The sequence below is a fragment of the Homalodisca vitripennis genome, chromosome 1 (assembly GCF_021130785.1).
Source record: "Homalodisca vitripennis isolate AUS2020 chromosome 1, UT_GWSS_2.1, whole genome shotgun sequence".
NCBI classification, from domain to species: domain Eukaryota; kingdom Metazoa; phylum Arthropoda; class Insecta; order Hemiptera; family Cicadellidae; genus Homalodisca; species Homalodisca vitripennis.
In genome coordinates this window covers 94,618,182-94,642,500 of record NC_060207.1, presented here as the reverse complement: position 1 = coordinate 94,642,500, position 24,319 = coordinate 94,618,182, and the positions used below count along the sequence as shown (strand labels likewise).

At 32.1% G+C, this 24,319-nt stretch overlaps 1 protein-coding gene across 2 annotated transcripts; it reads left to right on the top strand.

Moving 5' to 3' along the window:
- The first annotated feature begins 7,138 nt into the window (after nucleotides 1–7,138).
- Nucleotides 7,139–24,319, top strand: LOC124366887 (dysbindin protein homolog). 2 transcript variants are annotated; one of them, XM_046823489.1, is made up of 6 exons: nucleotides 7,139–7,360; nucleotides 10,491–10,641; nucleotides 16,386–16,518; nucleotides 19,109–19,264; nucleotides 20,580–20,726; nucleotides 22,779–24,319. In XM_046823489.1, exons 1-6 carry the CDS (start codon nucleotides 7,305–7,307, stop codon nucleotides 22,862–22,864), a joined length of 729 nt encoding a protein of 242 aa, XP_046679445.1. In that variant the 5' UTR covers nucleotides 7,139–7,304; the 3' UTR covers nucleotides 22,865–24,319. The 2 variants fall into 2 exon arrangements, with proteins under 2 accessions (XP_046679445.1, XP_046679449.1); XM_046823493.1 differs by lacking the exon at nucleotides 22,779–24,319 and adding an exon at nucleotides 22,293–22,755 and having other exon boundaries at nucleotides 7,140–7,360.

Here is a 24,319-nt window from a genome sequence, read left to right as displayed (position 1 = left end):
TCGCACGCAAATCTTAAGAACCGAAGTCCTTATATTACTTAGTAAAATTTTTTTTTTTACTATAATAAATTTTAGATTAAATTAGTTATATCTCCGATGCCACGATTGAGCTTGCTTTGTTGTCTCGATCGAGAGAATATGTACACACGGAGTTTTGAGAACCATACTTCTGTCAAAAAAAAACAACTAAGGTTGATTTTATAACATTCTTTATATTTGTAGCCAACGTAAGATAGTAATTATGATATCTGCATTACTCTTCTGATCAAGCATGAGCATGGTTTATATTAAATAAATATTGCAGTTAAAGGTGAATTTTTACGTCAAATTTGAATTGTATTATCTGGATAGTAAAGTCTATGTTTAACAGTGATTGCAAAAACAGTTTAAACAAAATTTGTCGTTTCTCTTAAGCTTTCTCTATGCTTTAAAACTATAAGTGTAATATATGTTTACAAAGAACAGCTGATTAAAAATTTGAAAAGACGTTAACATATGTTTGCTGCAATGCATTTCTTATGGGTATTTCTGTAACCAGTGGGGCGGAATCCTGAATCGGGAAAGGGATGGGCATAGCTTATAAACCTTCTCCGTGGAAAAATACATATACGTACAAATTTTCATCATGATCGGTCCAATAGTTCACGATTCCATAAAGGACAAACATACAAACATTCATTTTTATATATATAGATAACAGACAGTCGAAAGCTGGTGGACTACCGTGAAACGAAGTTTAAAAAGTGGCATATCATCTCTGTATTTGTATAGAAGAGAAGTATGGGTTTCTAGAGAGGATGCTTTTAATGACTTCTTGAGTGGTTACTCATTGCTACCAAGGAGAAAACATATAAATAGTTAACATTTTTCGTATTTTTTGTTTTACATGTTTGATATATTGTTAACATTTCGTTATTATTTATGACTTCTCCTATGTCTAGTTCTAATTGCTTCTGCTCATTTATTAGCTTCTGCTAATCGTTATAGCTCATTTATTATTTATGATATTGTTACTATGTAGTCTATATTATATTATTTTAATTTCAAATATGATTGTTATTATTAATATAATATATTGATAGGCTCGTATTCGATATATGAATATTAATTATCGATGTTTATACTAATCGATATAACAGCGGATTTCGCTCATTATAGTGATGGGAGAATCAAATACGGTGTATTTAAAGCACACTGGTATTCGAATATGTATTTGAATACAAATATGAATAAATGAAATGAATAAATGATTTATTCCACCAAACAATATCTAGAAACATTACAAGGTTACACAATACTTGGGAATTAACCGACCACTGTTTCAAGTAGTGTGGCCGGTGATAATAGAATATTATTATCAGCTACAGTCCATAGTTCAAAATTATAAAACACCTGAGCCGGCTCTCTGTGACGTCTGTCAGACACAGCTGACCAACTTACACTGCACAATACATATTATACAAATTAAATCAATTCACTAAAGCATTTACTGTTTATTTTTATTACACATTTACTAATACTACACAATTTAAGAAAAGGAAAAAGATTTTCTCACTTATCAACTGTACACATAGACCAGGGAGACTACAATTTAAAATAAATCAAATTCTGCTGAGTAAACAACCATACTTTTAATCTGTTACAAAATTTACTAATATTGCTTAGACTTTTTATTTCCAAAGGCAACTTATTAAATATATGTGGTCCGAGATAACAAAAAGAGTGTTTAAAAAAATGATTTGTTAACTTTAGGCATTCTGAAAATTCTACGGTAAATATTTCTTGTAGCGTATATCAAATCAATTGTTCCGTGGTTACCACATCTTGAATAAAAGAGTCTTAAAACTTTGAACACAAAAAGATGCTGAAGGGGCAAAATTCTTAACTCATAAAATATAGGGAAAGAGCTATGCCTTCTATTTTTTTGAAATTATTCTTAAAAAGTAGTTTTGAGTAACTCTTATCCTTTGAATTAGGTATTTAAATGTCCCGCCCCAGCAAACTAATCCGTATTGTAATTTGGAGTCAATTAATGCAAAATATAAACTTCTCAACAAATCTTTAGAACAAAAATTTCGTAAAAAATAAAATTTCCTAATTGAAGATGTTTAGTCTGTAAAGTTGTTATGTGTTTACTCCAAGTAAGTTTACTGTCCAAAATTACCCCAAGATATTTGAAGTGTGAGACTTTACTGATAGTTTCACAGTTGCAGTTAATTTCATTACAAATTAAAATGTGATATTTAATTTCTTTTTCAATGTTAAAATTTTTGAAATAAAAATTGACATATTGCGTTTTTTTTACATTTAATTGCATTTTATTTAAATGACACCACTTTCTTAGAGTACGCAAATCTTCTAGTATGTAATTTAACAAAGTCATTATATTTTTGTGTGAGTAAAAAAATGCTACGTCATTTAGCAAACGCATTTGGCATGCCCTTTAGGTTCATTTCCAGGAGATCGTTTATGAATATCAAAAACAGGGTTGCAGATATGACGGAGCCCTGAGGCACACCAGCCCTGACTAGGAGCGGTCCGCTCAGGAACTCGCCAATCCGCACCCGCTGTTCACGGCCCAAGAGGAAACTGCGAAACCAGCTGAGAGCAGGTCCTCTCACTCCTAACAATTCCATCTTGTGTAGCAAAATATCATGGTTTACTAAATTGAAGGCGGATTTAAAGTCAATAAACAGTCCTATTGATTTATTCCCTGAGTTTAAACTTTCGTAAATCATATTAGAATTAGAAGCGCATCTTCGGTAGATTTTCCCTTTCTGAAACCGTACTGATTGCCATTGAAAAACCCTATGTTATTCAAATATGCAGTAAGTCTTACATTCATTAACCTTTCAAATATTTTAGAAAAAACTGTTAACAAGCTGATAGGTCTTAGATTTTCTAATTTAATCGAAGAGAACCCCTTTTTAAGTATAGGAACTACCACACTGATTTTTAACTTGTCGGGAAAAACGCCTGAAATAAAACTTAAATTAATGATGTGTGACAATATGGGTGATATTACTTCTGCAATGTGTTTTATAAGAGCTGAACTTAAACCATCGATACCAAAAGATTTCTTGTTTTTTAAACTTTTTTATTGTTTTTAAAACTTCTACATTGTCTGTGGGTAATATGAAAAATGGCGTGTTTCTGTTGCGCAAACTGAGTGGACCTAAGTTCGGAACACCGCTGTCCTGACCTGACTGTACTGCGATAAGATGTTTATTTACTTCTTCCGCAACAATATGAGGTTCCGTAATGACTATACATTGTTTAGCTTAACCCGTTCAACTCTTTTCTCTGCGGATTTTTCGGTTAAATTATTTATAATTTTCCACTGAAGTTTCGTATCACCTTGGCAATTCGAAATTTGATTTGAGCAGTATGAATTTTTTACTTTACTGATTTCATCATAACTATGATAAAAAATTACAAAATTTCTGTCATACAGTCTCCTTTTAAGAATATTATACAACCGTTTCCTTCGATCTTTTTTTGATAAAAGGCTTGAATTTATCCAAGGGCTTATCGATTTATTGACCTACTTTAATTATTTCTAACAGACAAGTTAATACTTGTCTTACTTCCTTCCTTTAATCTATTGTTTCTTAGTTATTTGGAATTACCTTGCTAAAAATATGTGGAAATCGTTTGCCTTTTTGTGCCTCCTACAAACATTTCATACCCATAATTTATGAACTTCAGAAAAAATACATTTGTTTACTTGCTACTTCAGTTCTGACATGCGATCGATATGCGATTAGCCATGGATCGAGGTCTTTATACCGTACTAGTTCTGTTCGATTTCAGGTTTCGATGAAGGCTTTCAATATAATCATTCATAAAATTCTATTTAAAAACTTACAGATTTAGGATTCTCTGACAAAACTTCAGAATGGATAAAATCATATCTAAGGAACAGATAGCAGTGTGTGTGCAATTACAACTCAATGTCTGATTTCAGAACTGTGACCTACGGAGTTCCGCATGTGTCAGTTCTTAGCCCACTACTTTTTACCATGTACATAAATGGCATTAACACTGTATTGCGATATTGCAAATTTCCCTGCTATGTTGATGACTTACAAATATACTCACACTTTAACAATATCGACACAAACCAAATTGTGAAGTGGACGAATGAAGACATAACCTACAACAACTTATTCAATGAGATTTAAAAATGAACTTAAGATTAACCCGGACAAAACCCAACCAATGATGATTGTCTGTCATCTACAACTTTTCAACTCCATTAACCTACAGAATAAATCGAAAATAACTTTAGACGGAAACCCCTTACTATACGTTGAAAATGTGAAAAGTGTAGGACTATCATAAACACTTAGATGGACCGATGCAGTGGTGTACACCTGTAACAGGGTATTCGCTGTTGTGCACACACTGAAACAAATGCAAGGACTTCTACCATTTCACATTAAACTTCTTTTGATTAAATCCTTACTTTAACTACTGCAATTTTGTAGTCAATGGCATGACTGTAGCCCTTAGCACAAAACTGTAAAGAGCACAAAGTTACTGCATTCGCTTTCTGTTTGATTTATGTAGAAGAAAACATGTTACGCCATATTTTATTCAGTCATCAATTCTAAAATCAGTCGATTCAAGATCGATTCACAGTTTGTCATTGTTGTACTCTATTAATAATAATATTTATCTGAAAACTTTCAGTTTTTGGCAGAGAGTGGCGTAAGAAAAAGTTGGTCTGGTGCACAAGTCTCAGAATTCCAATACACGGAATCATAACCAATAACCGATCCTTCACCGTTACTGCATTTAGATTATGGAACTTCTTATCAGATTTTGTCAAACAAATTAATTGAGGTAGCGGGATCGGTTTGTGGCGGAGCTGAGACGAAAAACCCTGGACCGGATGGCGGGCGGCGGAGCTACTCTTTGTATCGTGACTGTGTGAATGGAAGAGTGAATAGAATATTGTGTTAATAAGTTTTAGTTAGATAAGCCTTATTTTGTACTATTAAGATTGATTTTAGTTTAAGATGTTAAATGTAAGACAGGACCATATATGATGCCACTTTAATTTTGCTTGAATAAAAAAGTGTTTCTATTCTATTCCCGTCTGAAATGTTTTTGTATACTCAAATCAAATCAAATCATTTCTTTATTGCTTTTAGACAATATATAACATTGTATAGCAGTCGTCATATATTCAAACAGCAAATACTCTACACACTCACACACAGTCAGACTTACATTTCACTCATTCACACTAATTCACACTATCTTTGGATCCAGATTTTAAATTTTGGTAATTTAAGATATTTTTAGATATCCCAGCGTCTCATCATAAACTCCTCTAGCGAATAAAATGCTTTTGACACCAACAGGCATTTGAGACGAGTTTTGAATTGGATTTGATTAGTTGCATTTTTTACACTTTCAGGGAGCTTGTTGATTAAGCCGACGCCAACCTGATGCGGTAAATGCTGAGATACCGCCAGTCTATGACTATGGACTCTAAAGTTGTCCCTGGCTCTAGTTTCATACTGATGAAAGTCCCTGCCCCGGACTAAAGTGCACTTCGATTGACAGTACAGGATCACATGAAACATATAGAGACAGGGCAATGTCAACAAACCTAGCTCCCTAAAAGAGTCCCTACACGACTCTCTGTAATTCAAATTTGCAATAATTCTAATTGCCTTTTTTTGAAGCCTGAAAACGCGTTCCATCTTGTGTTTAGCACAGCCCCCCCACAGTCTCAAGCCATACGCAAAGTGCGGATATATGAGACCGAAATATGCCGTCATTAAGACTTCAGGGGAACAGTATTTAGCTAGGCTTCGCAAGGCAAATATGCCAGAAGTAATTCTAGCACATATATTGTTAACGTGGTCGTCCCAGGTCAGACCTTGATCAATGTACATCCCCAGGAATTTCGTGGATCCAGTTTCCTCTAAAAGGACATCGTCCACAAATACAGCAGGTTGCCTTGCAAATTCCCTTGGTCTTAGGCAGAAATTGATGACATTTGATTTTGATTGGTTCGTTTTCAAATTCCTGTCAGTAAAATACTGAATGCATGAAGTCAGTTCCACAAATGATGTGATTTCCAAATCTTGTGTAGTTTTTCCTTTGAGGCAAAGAGTCGTGTCGTCGGCATACTGAATCAGATCACCATGCTGGATCACTGAGTTAAGTCTACAGACGTAAACCAAAAAAAGAATAGGCCCAAGAATAGAACCCTGAGGGACACCGTGGGCTATTTTAATTTTACTAGAGATGACATTCGAAATCTGCACGCATTGATCTCGATTCTTAAGATAAGAAGCAAGCCACGCGTTTGGCAGACCCCGAACGCCACATTTTTGTAACTGGTGCAACAGTGTTTCATGATGCACACAGTCAAATGCTTTGGATAGGTCAAGAAATATGCTGAGCACTTGTTCTCGCCTTTCCAAGCCATCAACAACATTGTTCAAAAGACTGTTTACTGCGTCAATTGTTGATCTTTTTTTCCTGAAGCCAAATTGTTCAGGATTTAGAATTTCATTGCTTTCTAGAAAGCTTTCAAGTCTTTCACAGAAAACCTTTTCAAAAATTTTGCTGAAAACTGGAAGAATTGAAATTGGACTGCAGGTTTTGTGATCGTAGAAATAGATTGAAGCCAAAAACCTCAATCATATTTTGTTTTTACACAACAACATGAAATGAACATTCATTTTTGTCTTTATTGTTTATAAATACGTTTATTAATCGAATAATTGTACAATTATACATATAGACAAATTTGAAAATTCGTTAATACTTATTCCAAACTATGAATCTCCCCTTCATTTTTCTTTTCATAGACCAGTATACATACATATATATATATATATATATATATATATATATATATATATATATATATATATATATATAATATATATATATATTCATCTACATCCCTCCAGTGAATACTTGTATATGAATAAGAGTACAGTTCTTGAATATTTTATTTAAATACTATCAGTCCAAACAATTGAATTCTGTAGGTTTGAAACAGATTCGTTCAGAGAAATTGTATTCATTTCAAAAGTATTCGAATTTATTTTGAGGTGTTCGGGCTGTATTCGAATACTGTTCGATTCTGTATTCGATCCTCCCATCACTAGCTTATTATTGTACTCAATGTACTCTACCTAATTTGTTGTCACTAGTAAAAACATAACCTCTCTGTTAAGTTATTATTTTCAATAAACTTTTCTCTTATTTTTGTTAATGCTCCAAATCTAGGCCTAAGTGAAATAAATCAAAATCGTAATCCTGCATGAACAATGTTTTCAATAATAAAAGATAAACTACAATCTGTTCAAGATAACTTGACAACTAGGTAGGTTTATAATAGGCTAGTAGATATATTGTTGAAAAAAATTTTTCATTTAAGAAAGTTTTAGCATAGCTAAATATTTACTTTACCAATTCACACTAATTACAGTGCTTTATTTTCAAAAGGAAAATACTCAGCAAGTGAATACAAAATTTATGTAGGGCGCGCTGTATAATAAAGTTACATGACAATTGACTTAGAAAACAAATTATCAATTAGAAATACCTAAGTTACAAAATAATTCTTATTTACAATCAAGTAAATCTAGGCCTACGTGTTTTTAGTGTATTGTATCAATATTGTTTAAAATTAATTTCAACAATGTAAAATCATCTGTATGATATTTGAATGATGGCCACAACTAAAATGGTGATAAATATATGTTATTTGTATCATAAGCTACTCTTCAAAATAATAAGAAGTAAGATTTGCACCGCTTTGTTAGTTACATTCAATAAAAAATATACATACCTATATGGTTTTTAACTCATAATTAAATTATTACTTTCTAGATATATCGGTAGTTTTGATAGTTAGACATATCGAAGATTCAATTGTTGTGGTGGGCGCTTTTAATACTGCAGCAAAAAAATATTAAAATTGTGCGATCTTATCTATCATGGTAAGGCTAATATGTAATAGGTAAATTATATACTGCATAAATTATAAGAAAACCTCAAAAAAGGGAACTAGTATTTGAACGGGCGGGTAGGGTACGATAAACAGACCTGGTTATTTATATCGAAGAACCAAATCATCGATACCTAATATTTGCATCTCAAATCCTAGACTATAAATCGATATAAAAGTATCTATAGTCCTCAATAGCAATCATATGTTTTAAATTTAAATATGAATTTAATATTTACAGTATTCAAACAAATTATTATAACCAAAATTAGGAAAACTGAAGACGACCATATTTACTCCTCTCACAGTTACAGTTGTTTCTTTCCCACAAATTTCACATAATGGGTTTTTTCGGTACGAGTCCAACATGTTGAAGTCATGAAACACATGTCTCGGTAATTCTAAGCAATATATGGGTCAACCTCGATTTTTCTCATATTACAATATAATGTTCCAATAGTCAATTAGAAAAGGAAATGACTAGAATTTCTTGCCGGAAAGCAGTTATAGGGAGCAGGCAACTCATATTACAATATAATGTTCCAATAGTCAATTAGAAAAGGAAATGACTAGAATTTCTTGCTGGAAAGCAGTTATAGGGAGCAGACAACCGCGAGGATTACCTATTAGTGATCAGGGGCACTGACGTGATCTGGGCTTCAAATTTGGAACTACTCGAGTTAATTTTTTTCTAAAAGAGCAAGCAGCGCGAAGCGCTGCGCAGCGGGCAAGCATCGTGCGTGATCTTCGTATATACTGAATTGATTCAGGCCAAAGGAATGACACAGATTCCTTTACCAGATTTTTACGGAGATTTTGTATTAGGCGGATTATATTGGTTTACTTTGCTTTCCAGCATGTAATGTGTTTAAAACTGTTTTACATACATTAACTACATTATATTGTAATATGTAATAACAATTTATCAGAAATTTTAATAAAAAAAAGGATCACGCACGATGCCTGCCCGCTGCGCAGCGCTTCGCGCTGCTTGCTCTTTTAGGAAAAAAAATAACTCGAGTAGTTCCAAATTTGAAGCCCAGATCACGTCAGTGCCCCTGATCACTAATAGGTAACTGTAAGCAATATATGACCGTCTGGCGGTTGCCTGCTCCCTATAACTGCTTTCCGGCAAGAAATTCTAGTCATTTCCTTTTCTAATTGACTATTGGAACATTATATTGTAATATGAGAAAAATCGAGGTTGACCCATATATTGCTTAGAATTACCCATGTCTCATCTTTTAAAGCAACGTCGTGTAGTTTTCTAAAATTGACTGCCATTTTTAATAATCAAATGTTACTTATCTAAAATTGAACATGTATTATTTGAAAGTGTTTACAGCTGTTGATATAGATTATGTAAGTTAATTGTTCAAAATAATTAATCAGTATCGATTGATTATATCGATGGTTATGATTAAGTAATATCTAATATCGGTTGTCAATTTCGATATAAAAAACCGGGTCCGCTTATCGTACCCTACCCGAACGGGCTGACAATTGTAATAAATTCGGCCATCAGCACGGAGCAGTACGGGTACCGAAGGAATATAGTGGAATATTCCATTCAGCTCATAATATTAATGTTCATCCAGAGAGATTGAAGCCTTGGAAATTCATAATCTAATTTTAAGAATTGTCATTAGATAATGCAGAATTTAATGCAGATAATCCAGAATTTATCTTGATTTGATCATTTTTACTACTACCGCATTTTCGATGAACTCACTGTGCTGCCATTATAAGTGTATTAGCTACAATATCTGCAAACCATTTCCTTGTCACTTGTTAAAAACAATGTTTTTATGGACAATGCATATAAGTAGGAATTCATGCTGAAATGTAGCAAAGTTAGTAAATTTCTTAGTCCAACACTTTAACAAGTGCAATAACATTTAAAACAAGTAATTAACATTAAACACTGTGATTTTAAAATAAATGTACATTGTAGACCATGCCAAATAAAGGTAATCTTAATGTATATTAAAGATCAGGCTTAGAACCTAATTTATCTATGTTATTCTTAATTTTTGTACAGGGAGTTTAGGTAAGCTATTAGAAATTATGCTCTTTAGGTATCTAAAAGAATCATAAGCTCTTAAACTCAATGCCTTTTGTGAATTTGAAACATAAACAACTATAAGACGCTGCCAAACTTCTTATGACGTTCCATTGTTAATCTTATGAGAGTACTTTTGTTTTATTTAGAGCAGCTGAATATTAAATACAGATAAGTTGCTCAGCCAGTTATTTTCAATCCAGTAACCAACTTAATATCAGCTCATTAGTTATAATATTTACTAGCCAAGTTAATATCCGCTTATTTTCAATCATGGTTTATACTTGTTAAAATTGCTGTAGTAAAAAGAATGTTTGGCATAATGTATTTGACATTGTGTAATAAAATCAAATGTAGTCCAACCCTAACCTAACCTTATCTAATTAGGAAAATATTTATTTACCTTTGGGGTATCTTTTAAAATAGTATTGATGTTGGCAGTTTCCGAGGATTGAAAGTTGCTGATACCTCCTCAGATTCGGCCCGGAAACATCCAGTAGACCTGAATGCTGGAGCCGATCTCCTTCACAAGTATCAGACAGAATGGCAAGAGCTACACCAGTTGGCTGAGGAAAACGCTGTAGCAGCCCAGGCAATATTTTCTCATTTTTTATTTAGTTTATATAAAATATCAAATCAATGTACAACTTTGATTTGAATTGTATCAATTGAAATAGTATTTTTAAAGTAGTATTTATACATTTTAAATTTAGCCAAATATGCTAATGTACATTTGTGTAATATAATAATATAATTGAAAAAAACATAAGGCTAATTTGAGTACATTTATAATAAATTTGAGACCATCTGTGCAGTACCTATAGCAGCCAAACATACCAAACTGCATAATTATTTTCAACAGATATCCTCCATTTTTACCCCAAAGAACAGTAAAAGTATTTTTAACCCGGAAAATTGCTCAAAAGGCCATTTTTGGAGAGTAGAGGTCGTTTTCGGAAAATGTTTAAATGGGAATGTAGGTCATGTGATATCTCATTTTAAAGATCTATGTACCCTGAGCATTTTGGCACCAAAAACTCAATATTATGTTTATTCGTATGTACAGAGTGTGATAAAATGTCTTTAATTTAGGTTTCAATAGTAAAATCTGCTGTCAGCCCCCCTCAAGTCTTAGGTGGACAAATCGTTTTGGAATGGTTTGTTTCATACCCTATCAGGAAATATTGAATTGCATAACTTTTTACTTCTTTTTCTAATAACAAAAATCATGATAATACATAAGAACTGTGATGTCAAAAATGTTAGATTAAATAACAATCTAGTATGTTACAATGTAAACCATTTTAAAATCCTCTTAGAGACAAACATTTTTTGTATTTGAAATTTTTTTCTATTTTGCACCATTTATAATAGTGCTTATAAATCTTATTTTACTTTGTTAGTTATTGAGTATTTTGTTACATCAAATAACATACAAGGAAAATTAAACAACAACTGATATCCAGAACAATTAAAACTAGACTTGTTTAGTCCTGTTATTTGCTCACTGTTATAGAGTAGATTACCTGTAAGATTTACCCTGATCCCAATTAGCTTCAGATCAATAGAGATTATGATAACACAGGTCCTCCTGTGTTTTTTTTTATTCATCATAGAGATAGTAAAATTAGGTTTTTTACTTGGAAAGTGTTTGAATTAACTTTTTGTTTTGTACATGTTCGTTATACTGTACAATTTACTTATTGTATTTTATGAGTAAGTTTGTATAAAATGTTGATATTTCTTTACTATAAGTTATAAACTGTGAAAGGGCTGAGCTTGGAGGCGATAACCTGCTGCCAGTTATAAAGTGAAAACTAGGTGTCTTGACAGCGATATTTCATTTTCTAATTACGTCACTCATGCTGCTCACTGAGCTGATGTTATGTTCACTGTCACCTTTTTTAGCAAATCAATTGCAGAAGAGCCCAGTAAAATAGAGCAGAGAAAAATAATATCAAAGGTTCAGTTTTACAAAAATAACAATACAACAAATACAAATAACATTACCAATTTTCATGACAACATACAGCACCTGCCCTCATCAACTGAAAGTTTACATGATTTTTCTCAAGATAGTAGGCATACTAAGGCAAGGAGCTGTCAATCATCATCCAAGTTTTCTATTTTTCATCAAAATGTTCAACATTTGTCATCCCACTTAAATATGTTAAATATAAATTTAGAGGAAATACAACCAGATATCTTAGCACTAACTGAACATAAATTGACAGCAGCAGAATTGGTTGGGTTACACATTCCTCAGTACAACATTTGCTTGTCTTTTGTGAGATCTCATTCATCTGGAGGTGGAGTGCTAATATTGGCTAAAAAGCATATACATTTCAGATGTATTAAATTACCAGCAGTTGAAGCTCTCTTAGGAGAAAAAGAATTTGAGTGCTGCCTGTCTGATATAACTATAGATCAATTTTCTTTTGTATTGGCAGTTTTATATAGATCACCCCAACACTGTCTAGTAGACAAATTTTTAAATAACTTAGATATATTGTGTAATATACTATGTCATAAATTCAAAAATGTGATTTTGGCTGGAGATATAAACATAAATGTATTAAAAAAAGATATAATTTACACTAAATTTAGTAATATATTAAAAGTGTATAACATGACATATTTGGTGGACTTCCCAACTAGAGTTACAGCTGATTCTCAGACAGCCATAGATAACTTTATTACGAATATAGATTGTACAAAATTAAATATATATCAGGTATCATAACTCAAATATCCGATCATGATGGTCATCTTCTAGAATTTTTAGAATTAAATTGTGCTGATTCGAGTAAAATGAATATAAAAAAAACTATGCAGAAGATTTACTTTGAATAACACTGAAACATTTTTGCGAGATATAGCAAAGGAGACATGGATAGAAGTTTATCAATCACCGGTAGATATGAAATATCAACTATTTCATAGTATTTTTAGTTATATTTTCGAAATACATTTTCCTAAAATTAGTCAAACTGTTAAACATTTCTTAGGACAAAAATGGATTACAGATGATATGCAAATTAAAAAGAATGAATTAGTTGAACTTGAGAAAAAATTTAGAATTTCCAAAAACACAAATTTGAAGTTAGTCATAAAAGAAAAGAAAAAATGTACTGAAAGAGTGCATGAATAGAAATAAACAAAAATACTTCGATGATAAAATTCTATACTCTGACAACAAACCAAAAAACAACTTGGAAAATAATTAAAATATGAGGTAAATAAACAATCCAATGTAAATCATAATAAAAGTATTATTGCAAATGGAAAATTAATAACTAATCCTGTTACTGTAGGAAACACTTTTAATGATTTTTTTGTGACAGCCGTTGACTTGCTAGTATTACCTAACATACCTCAGCTCAACTCTATTGATACCAATAGTGAGCATCAGACCTGTGCTCGGCCATGTTTCAGACTTCAACCGGTGTCTGAGTATCAGTTAAAAAACAATTGTTTTGTCATTTAAAACTAAGTTTTCTGTGGGGCACGATGATATACCAATTGATATTGTGAAAAAATCTGTTAACTTTATTTTACAACCTCTTGTCCATGTAATCAATTCTTCTTTAATTTCAGGAATATTTCCTGATATTTTAAAAGTTGCTAAAGTGATTCCTCTCTTTAAAAAAGGTAATGTGACTGATCCAGCATGCTATAGGCCAGTGTCATTGCTCCCAATTTTTTCTAAAATATTCGATCTAAAAGTGGTTTATGATCAGCTTTTAAAACACCAGAGTCTAATGAACTGTTGGACAAACAACAACATGGCTTTCGTCGTGGAAAATCAACAATAACGGCCGGTATAGAATTTATCCAGTCCATTATTGACTCAGTTGATAAAAAAGAAAAAGTAATTGGGATATTTTTAGATCTTACCAGAGCATTTGATAGTGTCAGTCAAGTAAAGTTAATAAGGAAATTAAACAGCTTCGGTATATATGGAAAGGAGCAAACGTGGTTTTATTCCTATTTAACAAATAGAAAACAATATGTAGAAATAGAAGAAACAATTTTTCACAATAAAAATCATTATGTGAGGGCTCATAGATCACAGCTGCAGACACTACGGCATGGTGTGCCGCAGGGGTCTATCCTGGGTCCTCTATTGTTTTTATGTTATATAGGAGGTTTGCCAGGGGTGATGGAGGGGTTGGATGGTGGCGTGTGTCTGTATGCTGATGATTCAAATGTTTTGTTTTCTGGTCAGAAGCTTGAGAATATTGAAATTTCATCATATATTGGTCTAAGTAGGATTAAGGACTTTTTTGACAAAAATAATCTTTTATTAAATTCAGATAAATCAAATTATATTTCTTTTTCTACAAAGCAATCCAGATCAAATTTAAACTGTGACATTTTTCTAGACAATGACAGACTTAAACAAGTAGACCACACAAAGTTTTTAGGACTTATAATAGATAAAAATTTAGCTTGGGATAAACATGTAGATCATGTTACTAAGAAGATGTCTACTGGTCTATATGCATTGCGACAAATGGCAAAAATTAGTAATTTATATACACTTAAATTAATATATTTCTCTTTGATCCATTCACATTTAGCTTACGGAATAAGCATTTATGGAGCAACAACAATAAATAATTTAGATAGGCTTTTGGTCCTACAAAAAAAAAATCTTTGAGAATCATGAAATATTTCAGATATACAGATTCTGTTAAACATATTTTTTTCTGAACTTGGAATTCTGACAGTATATGGTTTATACATATTTGAATCAATAATTTATGTAAAACAATTTTTTGATCCGATACTACAAACCAATAAACATACATATAATACCCGTTTTAATAGACATGTCGATCAACACAATCTTGAATTTTATAAAAAGAAAACATATTACAGAGGTGTTAGATATTTACATAATTTACTAACAAAATTTATAATGGAAACAGATCTGTTAAAATTTAAAAAAGAAGTCAAAGATTATTTAACTAATTTGTCTCTATATTCTTTTGAGGAATATTTCAATACAAAAACCAATTAATTCATTTAAAAAGAATTGAAGATAAATTGTTAAGATGTTACGATTGTATTTTTTTTACTTGTATTTTAAAATTAATATTAGTATTTAGTTTCATTGTAGTGACGCTATTCTTTGTACCTTGTACATATTACAGAATAAAGTAGTTTGACTATGACTATGACTATGTTTATTAGTTCTAATAGCCCTATTTATAATATTTTATTTTATTTCGTGCCGACGGTTTAGACCAAAATATAGAACTTGTTTATTAATATTGTTATAATGTGTGTAATATTGTTAATTAATATCTTTTTATTTTTTATTCTGAAGATTAGTATACTTGTACATGTATATATGATTATAGTGCTTCATGTGATGTCAGACAGCATTCTGGTACATATCCCTGAAAAATGACAATTTTATATGCATTGAAAACTTTTTCCTCTACCTAAGAAATACATAAAAGTACTCTCTTGAGACCTCATGCTCTAAGCATTATTGAGAGCCTTTGAATCTACTTTTTTAGTAATTAAGTTTATATATTAATGGATTTACTGTTTTATCGGACGTACCAGCTTATTGGCAATATTTCTGGTATTTAATAATGTTGTCTATTTAATATTTTTTAAATACTATATCCATTTGTTCTAAACAGGCTGAAAATTTGTATTTGTAATGGTTTACAAAATGTACTATTAAAAATAATAATTATGCAATTTTGAATTTGTTTACAGGAATTTCTGTTTATGAGTAATAGTTTTTGATAGTTCAATTAATTGTACTCGTCAGAGCTTGAAAAACAAATCATTTACAAACTTGCTTTCTTTACGTTATTAAAATTCAGTAGAATGCAAATGAATATTTTTTCATTGTTAAAAAGTGTTATATTTTCATTGAGTTTACTATCATTATTCTCAAAACCCCAAGATAAATAAAACATACTGATTATCATTCACTGAGATATACTCTTCTAATCAGTACCAAAAACAGTGCAATACTTATTCTTGGGTTTGATATATTAACAAGCAAGCATGATGTATTCTCACAAGATTTGGATTATTTAGTAGCGCACACTTAAATTTGGACAACATCTGTCTAGTTAAACTGTAAGTTCCTTATTTTCTCTTGTCAATTATGAAGTAATGATCCTTTAATCTTTACTAGTTTTTATACTAAATCATATCTTTTTATAATTATTTTATTCTTATTTATCTTATAGTAAAGATTTAAAATTTTGCCTTTCAAAAAGTGCATTAAAACAAAAAAGTAAAAGTATAATAATATAAGGCTCTACTTACTGACAAACTTACTTGTGCTCTCCCTTTACTTAGAAAGTAGATGTACGTATTGGAGCTCTCCATGAAGAAGTGATGCGGCAGTGGAACGCAACCTCACAACTGACTACGGGATTGGCGACACTGCCCAAGCTAGCAGCCCAGACTGACAAGATCATCTCACAGATCGGTAATTTAATTTGTTTCAGACTTGATATGTAAGTCTTCTTTGAAATGATAAATGCCTTTAAATTAAAAATGAAGTAAACCTCAAATGTGACTAACTTTTCATTACCTGAAGTTACCCTGAACTCACCATTCATTATAAAACATAGAAACTTACAAGCTATGAATGTATTATATCTTGGCCAGTACGATTGGACATACACGTTGAGATAGCATTACGCCAAAAATTAATCCGCGTTAATCGAAAAAATGGCAGTGGCCAGTAGAGCTGGCCATACAAGCTTCAAGGACAAATTCAAAATACTGCCTTCTAGTGTATAGGGTTAAGCATACTGGTAAGATAGGAGAACTAAAGGCAGATAGCCTAATTCTTTTATCATCTGAGCACATAGGTATAAAGTGTTGAAAACAAGAAAGTTCATCACAAGAAGGGATCTGTAAAGAAACTAAAATGCATACATGAGTATAACAGCAATATTTATGGAATTTATAGGTCAATGTGAGTGGAGTATTGTACAAGTACAAAGAAGTGTTTTTTTCATTTCTTAGACGTCTCCATGCTCTATGCTCTTGTTATTTTTTAAAGAATTTTTCTCTTATAAACTGGGCAGAAACTTACATTGTCAGAAACTGTTAATATTAAATGTTATGACAATTAATTTTATAATTATACTAGCGGACCCGGCGCGCTTCGCTGCGCATTTCAATAAGTTTCCCGCGGCTTCGCACGCAATTTCCCGTTGAAAACAGTACACTATATTCACTTATTCATTTTCTATCACATTCTAAACATTGCTGAGATAATTGATAGTCGTTCCTTCGTGAGCTTCTTGGGCGCATTATGAAGGTATGTACCACATTCCTGATACTTCTGTCAAAAAAAAACAACTAAGGTTGATTTTATAACATTCTTTATATTTGTAGCCAACGTAAGATAGTAATTATGATATCTGCATTGCTCTTCTGATCAAGCATGAGCATGGTTTATATTAAATAAATATTGCAGTTAAAGGTGAATTTTTACGTCAAATTTGAATTGTATTATCTGGATAGTAAAGTCTATGTTTAACAGTGATTGCAGAAACAGTTTAAACAAAATTTGTCGTTCCTCTTAAGCTTACTCTATGCTTTAAAACTATAAGTGTAGTAATTAAATTATATATAAATATATTTTTTGTCGCATTATATATGTTTACAAAGAACAGCTGATTAAAAATTTGAAAAGACTCTTTCACTTAATAACATATGTTTGCTGCAATGCATTTCTTACGGGTATTTCTGTAACCAGTGGGGCGGAATCCTGAATCGGGAAAGGGATAAAAAGTATCCTATAACCTTCTACAGATCAAGACGAACAAATTAAAAAAAAAATTAGGCGAATCCGTCCAGCCGTTTGTGAGTGATGCTGTTACACACGAACAGTTTCATTTTTATATATATAGATAATGCCTCTAACAAAAGTTAAAAATGTTATATGATCTTTCAAATTAGCTAGTACATGAGGATGTTTTTGACAAAAAATGTCAGCCAGGGCAGGTTAAAGTCTAAAATAAGCCAGCTAACTTAAGAGGTTAGATATTTTCCTTTTATATATATCTTTCAAGAAATCTCTCTATTTCAACCATGTCATGAGATGTATAATAATAAACCCTTTGAAGTACATAACATTAGACACAATCAATATGTCAAATGCCTAATCTTATATGGACTTTTTGTGTGGATAACATCAAATAATCCCCTTCAGTGCTGTATATTTTTAAATTATGTTGTGACTAATATTTTCTGAAATATTTTATTTTTGATCTCATGTGCTTTTAAACATTTAATTAATCTAAATTGCTTAGATTTAACTCATTATTTCTTTATTTTGCTCCCAAATCTGTTATTATAATTGTATTAAATAATGAACTGTTATTTTGCCAATTGATAGCTTTGTATCAAACTTTTTAATATTGTTATAACGATAATAACAAAACAGCAACCAGTTTCCCTTGGACCTGACGGATTAAATGCTAACTTATTATGGACCACTATAATAATGTGTTGAGCAAGGATAAGATGATTGTGGATATTTTCCATCGTTACATGTTACAAAATCTGAAACATGGTGTTTGAAGAGCTAGTATATGCCTCTTCTTCAGGTGTCAAAACTTAAGATAAAAGATTAAAAAATAACAAATAACAAACGATGATGAACATACAAGTTCATAATACTTAATAATAGAGTGTCCATTGCCATGTGTTTTAAATTTAATTTTTATGTATGCTCATATTATAGGTTTAACCACCTGAAGAAGAGGGCTGATACCATATATCAAAATGTCATGTTTCAGTTTTGATAACTTATAATGATGACAAATGCCAGAGATTCTGTTACTTTTTCAAGTCATCCAGCATCAATAGGTTTTAATCAAAGAATAAAGAGCAAGCTGGATGGACTCTTCTGTATAACCATATAACTGAAAAATTCAATAGTTACTCTATTACGATAATGAGGCTACATTAAAAGGCAGAGATTTTTATCACATAACCATTTAAGTTGGTAATTTTGTAAAACTATTACATAAACTTGCACAATGTTTGTATGATTTTAGAAGAGCTACGGAATCTTGTCGTTGAGGTGGAGAGCTCTCTGATAGAATTAGCTGATACAGTGGAGAAGAAAGAGCTGCAGGAAAGACAACTTGAGAGCAGGTTCCAACTGGCTTTACACAGCGAGAAGAGGCTTGCTCAGCTGGACATTCTCAGAGGTACAATTTTAAAGTAGAATCAGAATTACAAATAAGAATTATATTTTTAATTAAATAGAGAATTAGGTACCAATATAAGATTCTTAATACCTTAAATTGTTATTTTTAGTGTATTTTTTAAAGTTTATAAATCTGCTCAATATTGTTGGTTATTTATCACTATTGAATAATTTTTTCTTTGTCCTTTACATTGAACGAGGAGGTGAATATTTCGGCCTCGCCATTTCTTCAGCCAAATGATGTTAAACTGAAACTGGCAAAGCTAGTAACTCATATCGACAAAAAACAACTTTATTTCAAATCCACCTATAAATGTGGGTAAGAGTACAGGCTGTATCATGATTGGTTGAAGGTGTACCAATCAGTAATCAATAAAACCAATTGGCCATTAATACCACTAATAAGTCATCAGTATGACTATTACTCAGAGACTGTCAGCTTTATGATAATCTGATTCAGTTTTCTTTGTTGAAATTATTTTTATTCTTTATTATTTTCATTGTTTCTCTTATTATCATTAGAAAATTTCAAAGAAATTTACATGTACTTTGGTTTTGTAAAATTGTATTGTGATTGATTTTTCAACATTGTTCTACTCACCTTCATAAGCAGAAGTGCATCACTGACTGCCAATTTCAGTTAACCATTTTTTGAATGATGGCTCTCCATAGCTAGGCCAAAATATCTCATGATTTTAATTGTGTTTTAAATGTTTTGATACAGTGTGAACTAGAAATCTTATATGACAATCATTAAGTCAGTTTCATCAAATCTGCTTCAGATAATCTTTAAATCTTTTACTTTAAAACTTTTACTCCTGTTTACTTGACAGCAGTTATTTAAATCCCTTGCTGCATAAAGAAAAAAATCACCAGAAAAAGTTAAGATCAAGCAGACAATATCAATCAGCAGCGTTGTAGCAACCATGTGTTGTGATAGATAGAGTCTTCTTTGTCCGATTTAAGTAGGAAAGAAGTTTCTCAGTAACAAGTGCTTCACCACAGATAATGATTAAGGCTGGTATTCTCATGTGGACCAGATGTCTATGATTTCATCATACAAGGTTCTAGAACATTATGATATATGTTTGGCCAAAAATGTAAATTATGTAGAAAAATTTAAGAAAATTAAAAGAATTAAATTTTAAAAGATTTTTTAATCCATCATAGTTTATTTTTTTATCAGAATTGGAGCTTACTCTCCGAATAATCCTTTTTAATGTTTTGAAAGTAACAATAATAGGTTATTCTAATATATTATGTAAATAAGAACAGTAGTTTATAATGTATTTAAATTGACTTTTATATTGTTTTAGCAAAACTGTCAGAAGAACACAGATTAAAAGTAGCAGAATACGAAAAACAGTTTGAGAAAAAACAGAAGGAAAGACAAGAAACATTTAGTAAAGCATTTGAAGAAGACTTGGCAACTTATAAGCAGACTGGTATAGTGCCCACAATCAGTGAGTATTGTTTCACTTAATGGCTTTATACAATTTAGTTTTATATTTCAATTTAATTGAGAATTGGTTGAGGGATAGTGAGCCTAACATTCAGTGGGCTGGTATATTTTTTCTCATGTCTATTTGCATTTCTGTCTGGGAGTTGACCAGAATTTCCCTTCTGATTGTCTATTCAATTTGAGAATTTTGTCTATTCAATTTTCTCAACATTTTGAGAAAAAATGAGCTGTAGATTTTTTTTTATTTTGTGCGAAACTAGCGATAACTACTATGCTACATGAGTTCTAGTGTTCTTCTACTTAAAAAAAATAAATAACAGTGTCAATATTTAAACTCACATTTGACACCTTATTGGATTGATAATCAAACAGAGAAATGTAGTCCAATCCTTCAAGATAGATAACGTACATTTCTAGAGTCTCATGTAAATTGCCCTGAAGCAAGCTCAATGCAGAATTTTGCACCTCTTTTCTGGGGGGGGGGGGGTAGAGGGGCAACCACCACCTTCTCGTAACATCGTGACAACTATGTTCGGGAAAACCAAAGAATAAGCTGGGAATTTAACGCACAGGTGAAAAACCTGTAATAAATCAGGAATCTCATGGAAGCATGAAAGTCTAAAAATCATTTTTCGCCCTCAAAGAGTATGAAATCAAGAATTAAACTACATTGTGGTTTATGCCTTTTTGATCCGTTTAACTGTGAATGAAGATCGACAACGTGCAGACGATGATGTTGCAGAGTTGTTTACTATATGTGTCTACAATGCTTGGTTGCTATAATGTGTGGTGTGATTAGCAGTGTGTTTGTAAATCTCATCTCGTAGATGGAATCCAATATTGTAGTTAAGTTTATTGATGATTAGTCCTACCCCTGTGTCACATCACGTTGTGGTGTTTCAGAGTACGTGACTGCAATCTGGTGAACAAGCAGTTACCACAGCCTTGAAGAAAATCCGTTTTATAATTCTTTGTTAATTGCCCCTTGTTGTGTCAGTGTGGATTCTGTGTTAAATTATTTAGCCTCACTTGTTGGTCACCATGTGTCGCAGTATTGATCTTTTACAGCCTTTCTTTAAATATTTTATTTTTTCTAGGTTATGTTAGTTCTTGAGGTTAACATCTATAGTATTAGCAAATAGGGAGTGCAACTGAAGGGTCAAGTAGTTGCCTCGCACACATGCACCCTTACAATTCATTAGTGCAGAGGGTTATGTCGTATTAGGCATATGTCGTTTTCCTCCCAGTTTATTCAGGAATATTTTAGACTCATGGTTAAACAAACAATACTTTGTTCACTTTATTTTAATTGTTTAACTGAATTTTCCGGCTTCTGGACTTGCAATACTGCTAACTGTCCGTCCATGATATTTTGCTGTGATATATCAAGTTTTATCTGTACCAGGACCTGCCCTAACTAGTGGCCCTTCACTGGAGGAGGTGGAGTTACATGTGAATACAGAGGCCCTCAATCACTTGTTGGAGGAGTAACCTCTGGACTTGCAACACTGCTTAAATGTCCGTCCATGATATTTTGCTGTGATATATCAAGTTTTGTCTGTACCAGGACCAGCCCTGACTAGTGGCCCTTCACTGGAGGAGGTGGAGTTAGATGTGGACACAGAGGCTCTCAATCACTTGTTGGAGGAGTGACCTCTGGACTTGCAACACTGCTCAACTGTCCGTCCATGATATTTTGCTGTGATATATCAAATTTTGTCTGTACCAGGACCAGCCCTGACTAGTGGCCCTTCACTGGAGGAGGTGGAGTTAGATGTGGACACAGAGGCTCTCAATCACTTGTTGGAGGAGTGACCTCTGGACTTGCAACACTGCTCAACTGTCCGTCCATGATATTTTGCTGTGATGTATCAAGTTTTGTCTGTACCAGGACCAGCCCTGACTAGTGGCCCTTCACTGGAGGAGGTGGAGTTAGATGTGGACACAGAGGCTCTCAATCACTTGTTGGAGGAGTGACCTCTGGACTTGCAACACTGCTCAACTGTCCGTCCATGATATTTTGCTGTGATATATCAAGTTTTGTCTGTACCAGGACCAGCCCTGACTAGTGGCCCTTCACTGGAGGAAGTGGAGTTAGATGTGGACACAGAGGCTCTCAATCACTTGTTGGAGGAGTGACCTCTGGACTTGCAACACTGCTCAACTGTCCGTCCATGATATTTTGCTGTGATATATCAAGTTTTCTGTTAAACATGGTTAATAACCTTTCACCAACAAGAAGTCTTCGCACTGTTAATATGAATAAGTGCCTTATTGAATGAATTTTGAAGCAGTTGCCTAGGTGTCAATTTAGATACATGTTTTGGTATTGTGAGTTTTAGTGTGGGGAGGATATTTGTAGTGGATTTGAGTTTCCACTGGTAATCTGGCATTGTTACATAGATTATAATATGAAGCTATTCTAATATTTTTTCAATCGAAAGGATTTATATAGCAATTTTATGAAATAGTAGGGTTTTAGCACGTTGGATACCTAAGCTTATACAAGTAGAACCTGATGGCTCACATTTTTGACACTGCCACTTGGTGGCCCAAGTGTACAGTGATATTTAGAAGGATTCCTATTACAGCAAAGATGTTGGATTTCTACCACCAACAATAAATGAGCTATTTAAAAAAATCATTTGCTAACCAATAATACTCTTAGTCTTCCATTGTTTTAAACTCATTTAAACTTCTATCACTGTTATTGATATATGTTTCTAGTTGTGTTGCTGTACAGTATAATGGTATTGGTATCTTGTAATATATATTTACAAATATCCAATTTGTATATTATATTATTTTCTTGTAATTAATATATTATGAGGTGTATACTATTTATTACAATAAAATTTATTTGTATTGGTGAAATTTTCTAGACTTTCTTTAGATATGTAACTGTTGTTAACATTAATTATTTATACCACTGCTCCTGTATAGTTTTCAAAATATGAAAACACAGTTTTAAACACTTAAATAGGTATTTTTGTGTTTGTTAAAAATTTAATTTTTCATTCTGATTTGTTTTTAAATATCATTCATTAATATCAACTACATCCATTTACACAGAGTTAATGATTAGAATTAATGATTAGATGTATTAAACTAGAAAAGTTGAAGTTTTTACAGGTGGTTGTGTGTATCAGTAACATGCAATTCACTCAGATTAGAAAATCAAGGTTATAAACAGCCATCAAAGGGTGTTAAAAAAAAAACAAAAAATTCTAATAGTATTCAGACTGTTAATATATTGTATCAGCCAATACTGTTCTGTTCAAATTAGTCTTTTTGAAAAAAAAAAAAAAAAAAAAAAAAAAAAAAAGAATCAATATATCATTGCAGAACACCCAAAGGGTTAAATTACTATATTCAATTAATTTTCAATGGGTTCACACTGAATTTGTCAGTTGCAAAACATTTAATGACTAACTTTTTTATATGAGCATATCATCCTTTAAACTGGGAGGAAATCCGCAGTGGATGGATTTGAATTGCCTATACAAATTAAGTTACCACGATTAACTCAGCCTACTGTTGGCTGGTATCGCTTTATAGTAGGGGAGTCTGGGGTACTAAATTTGCAGTTATGTA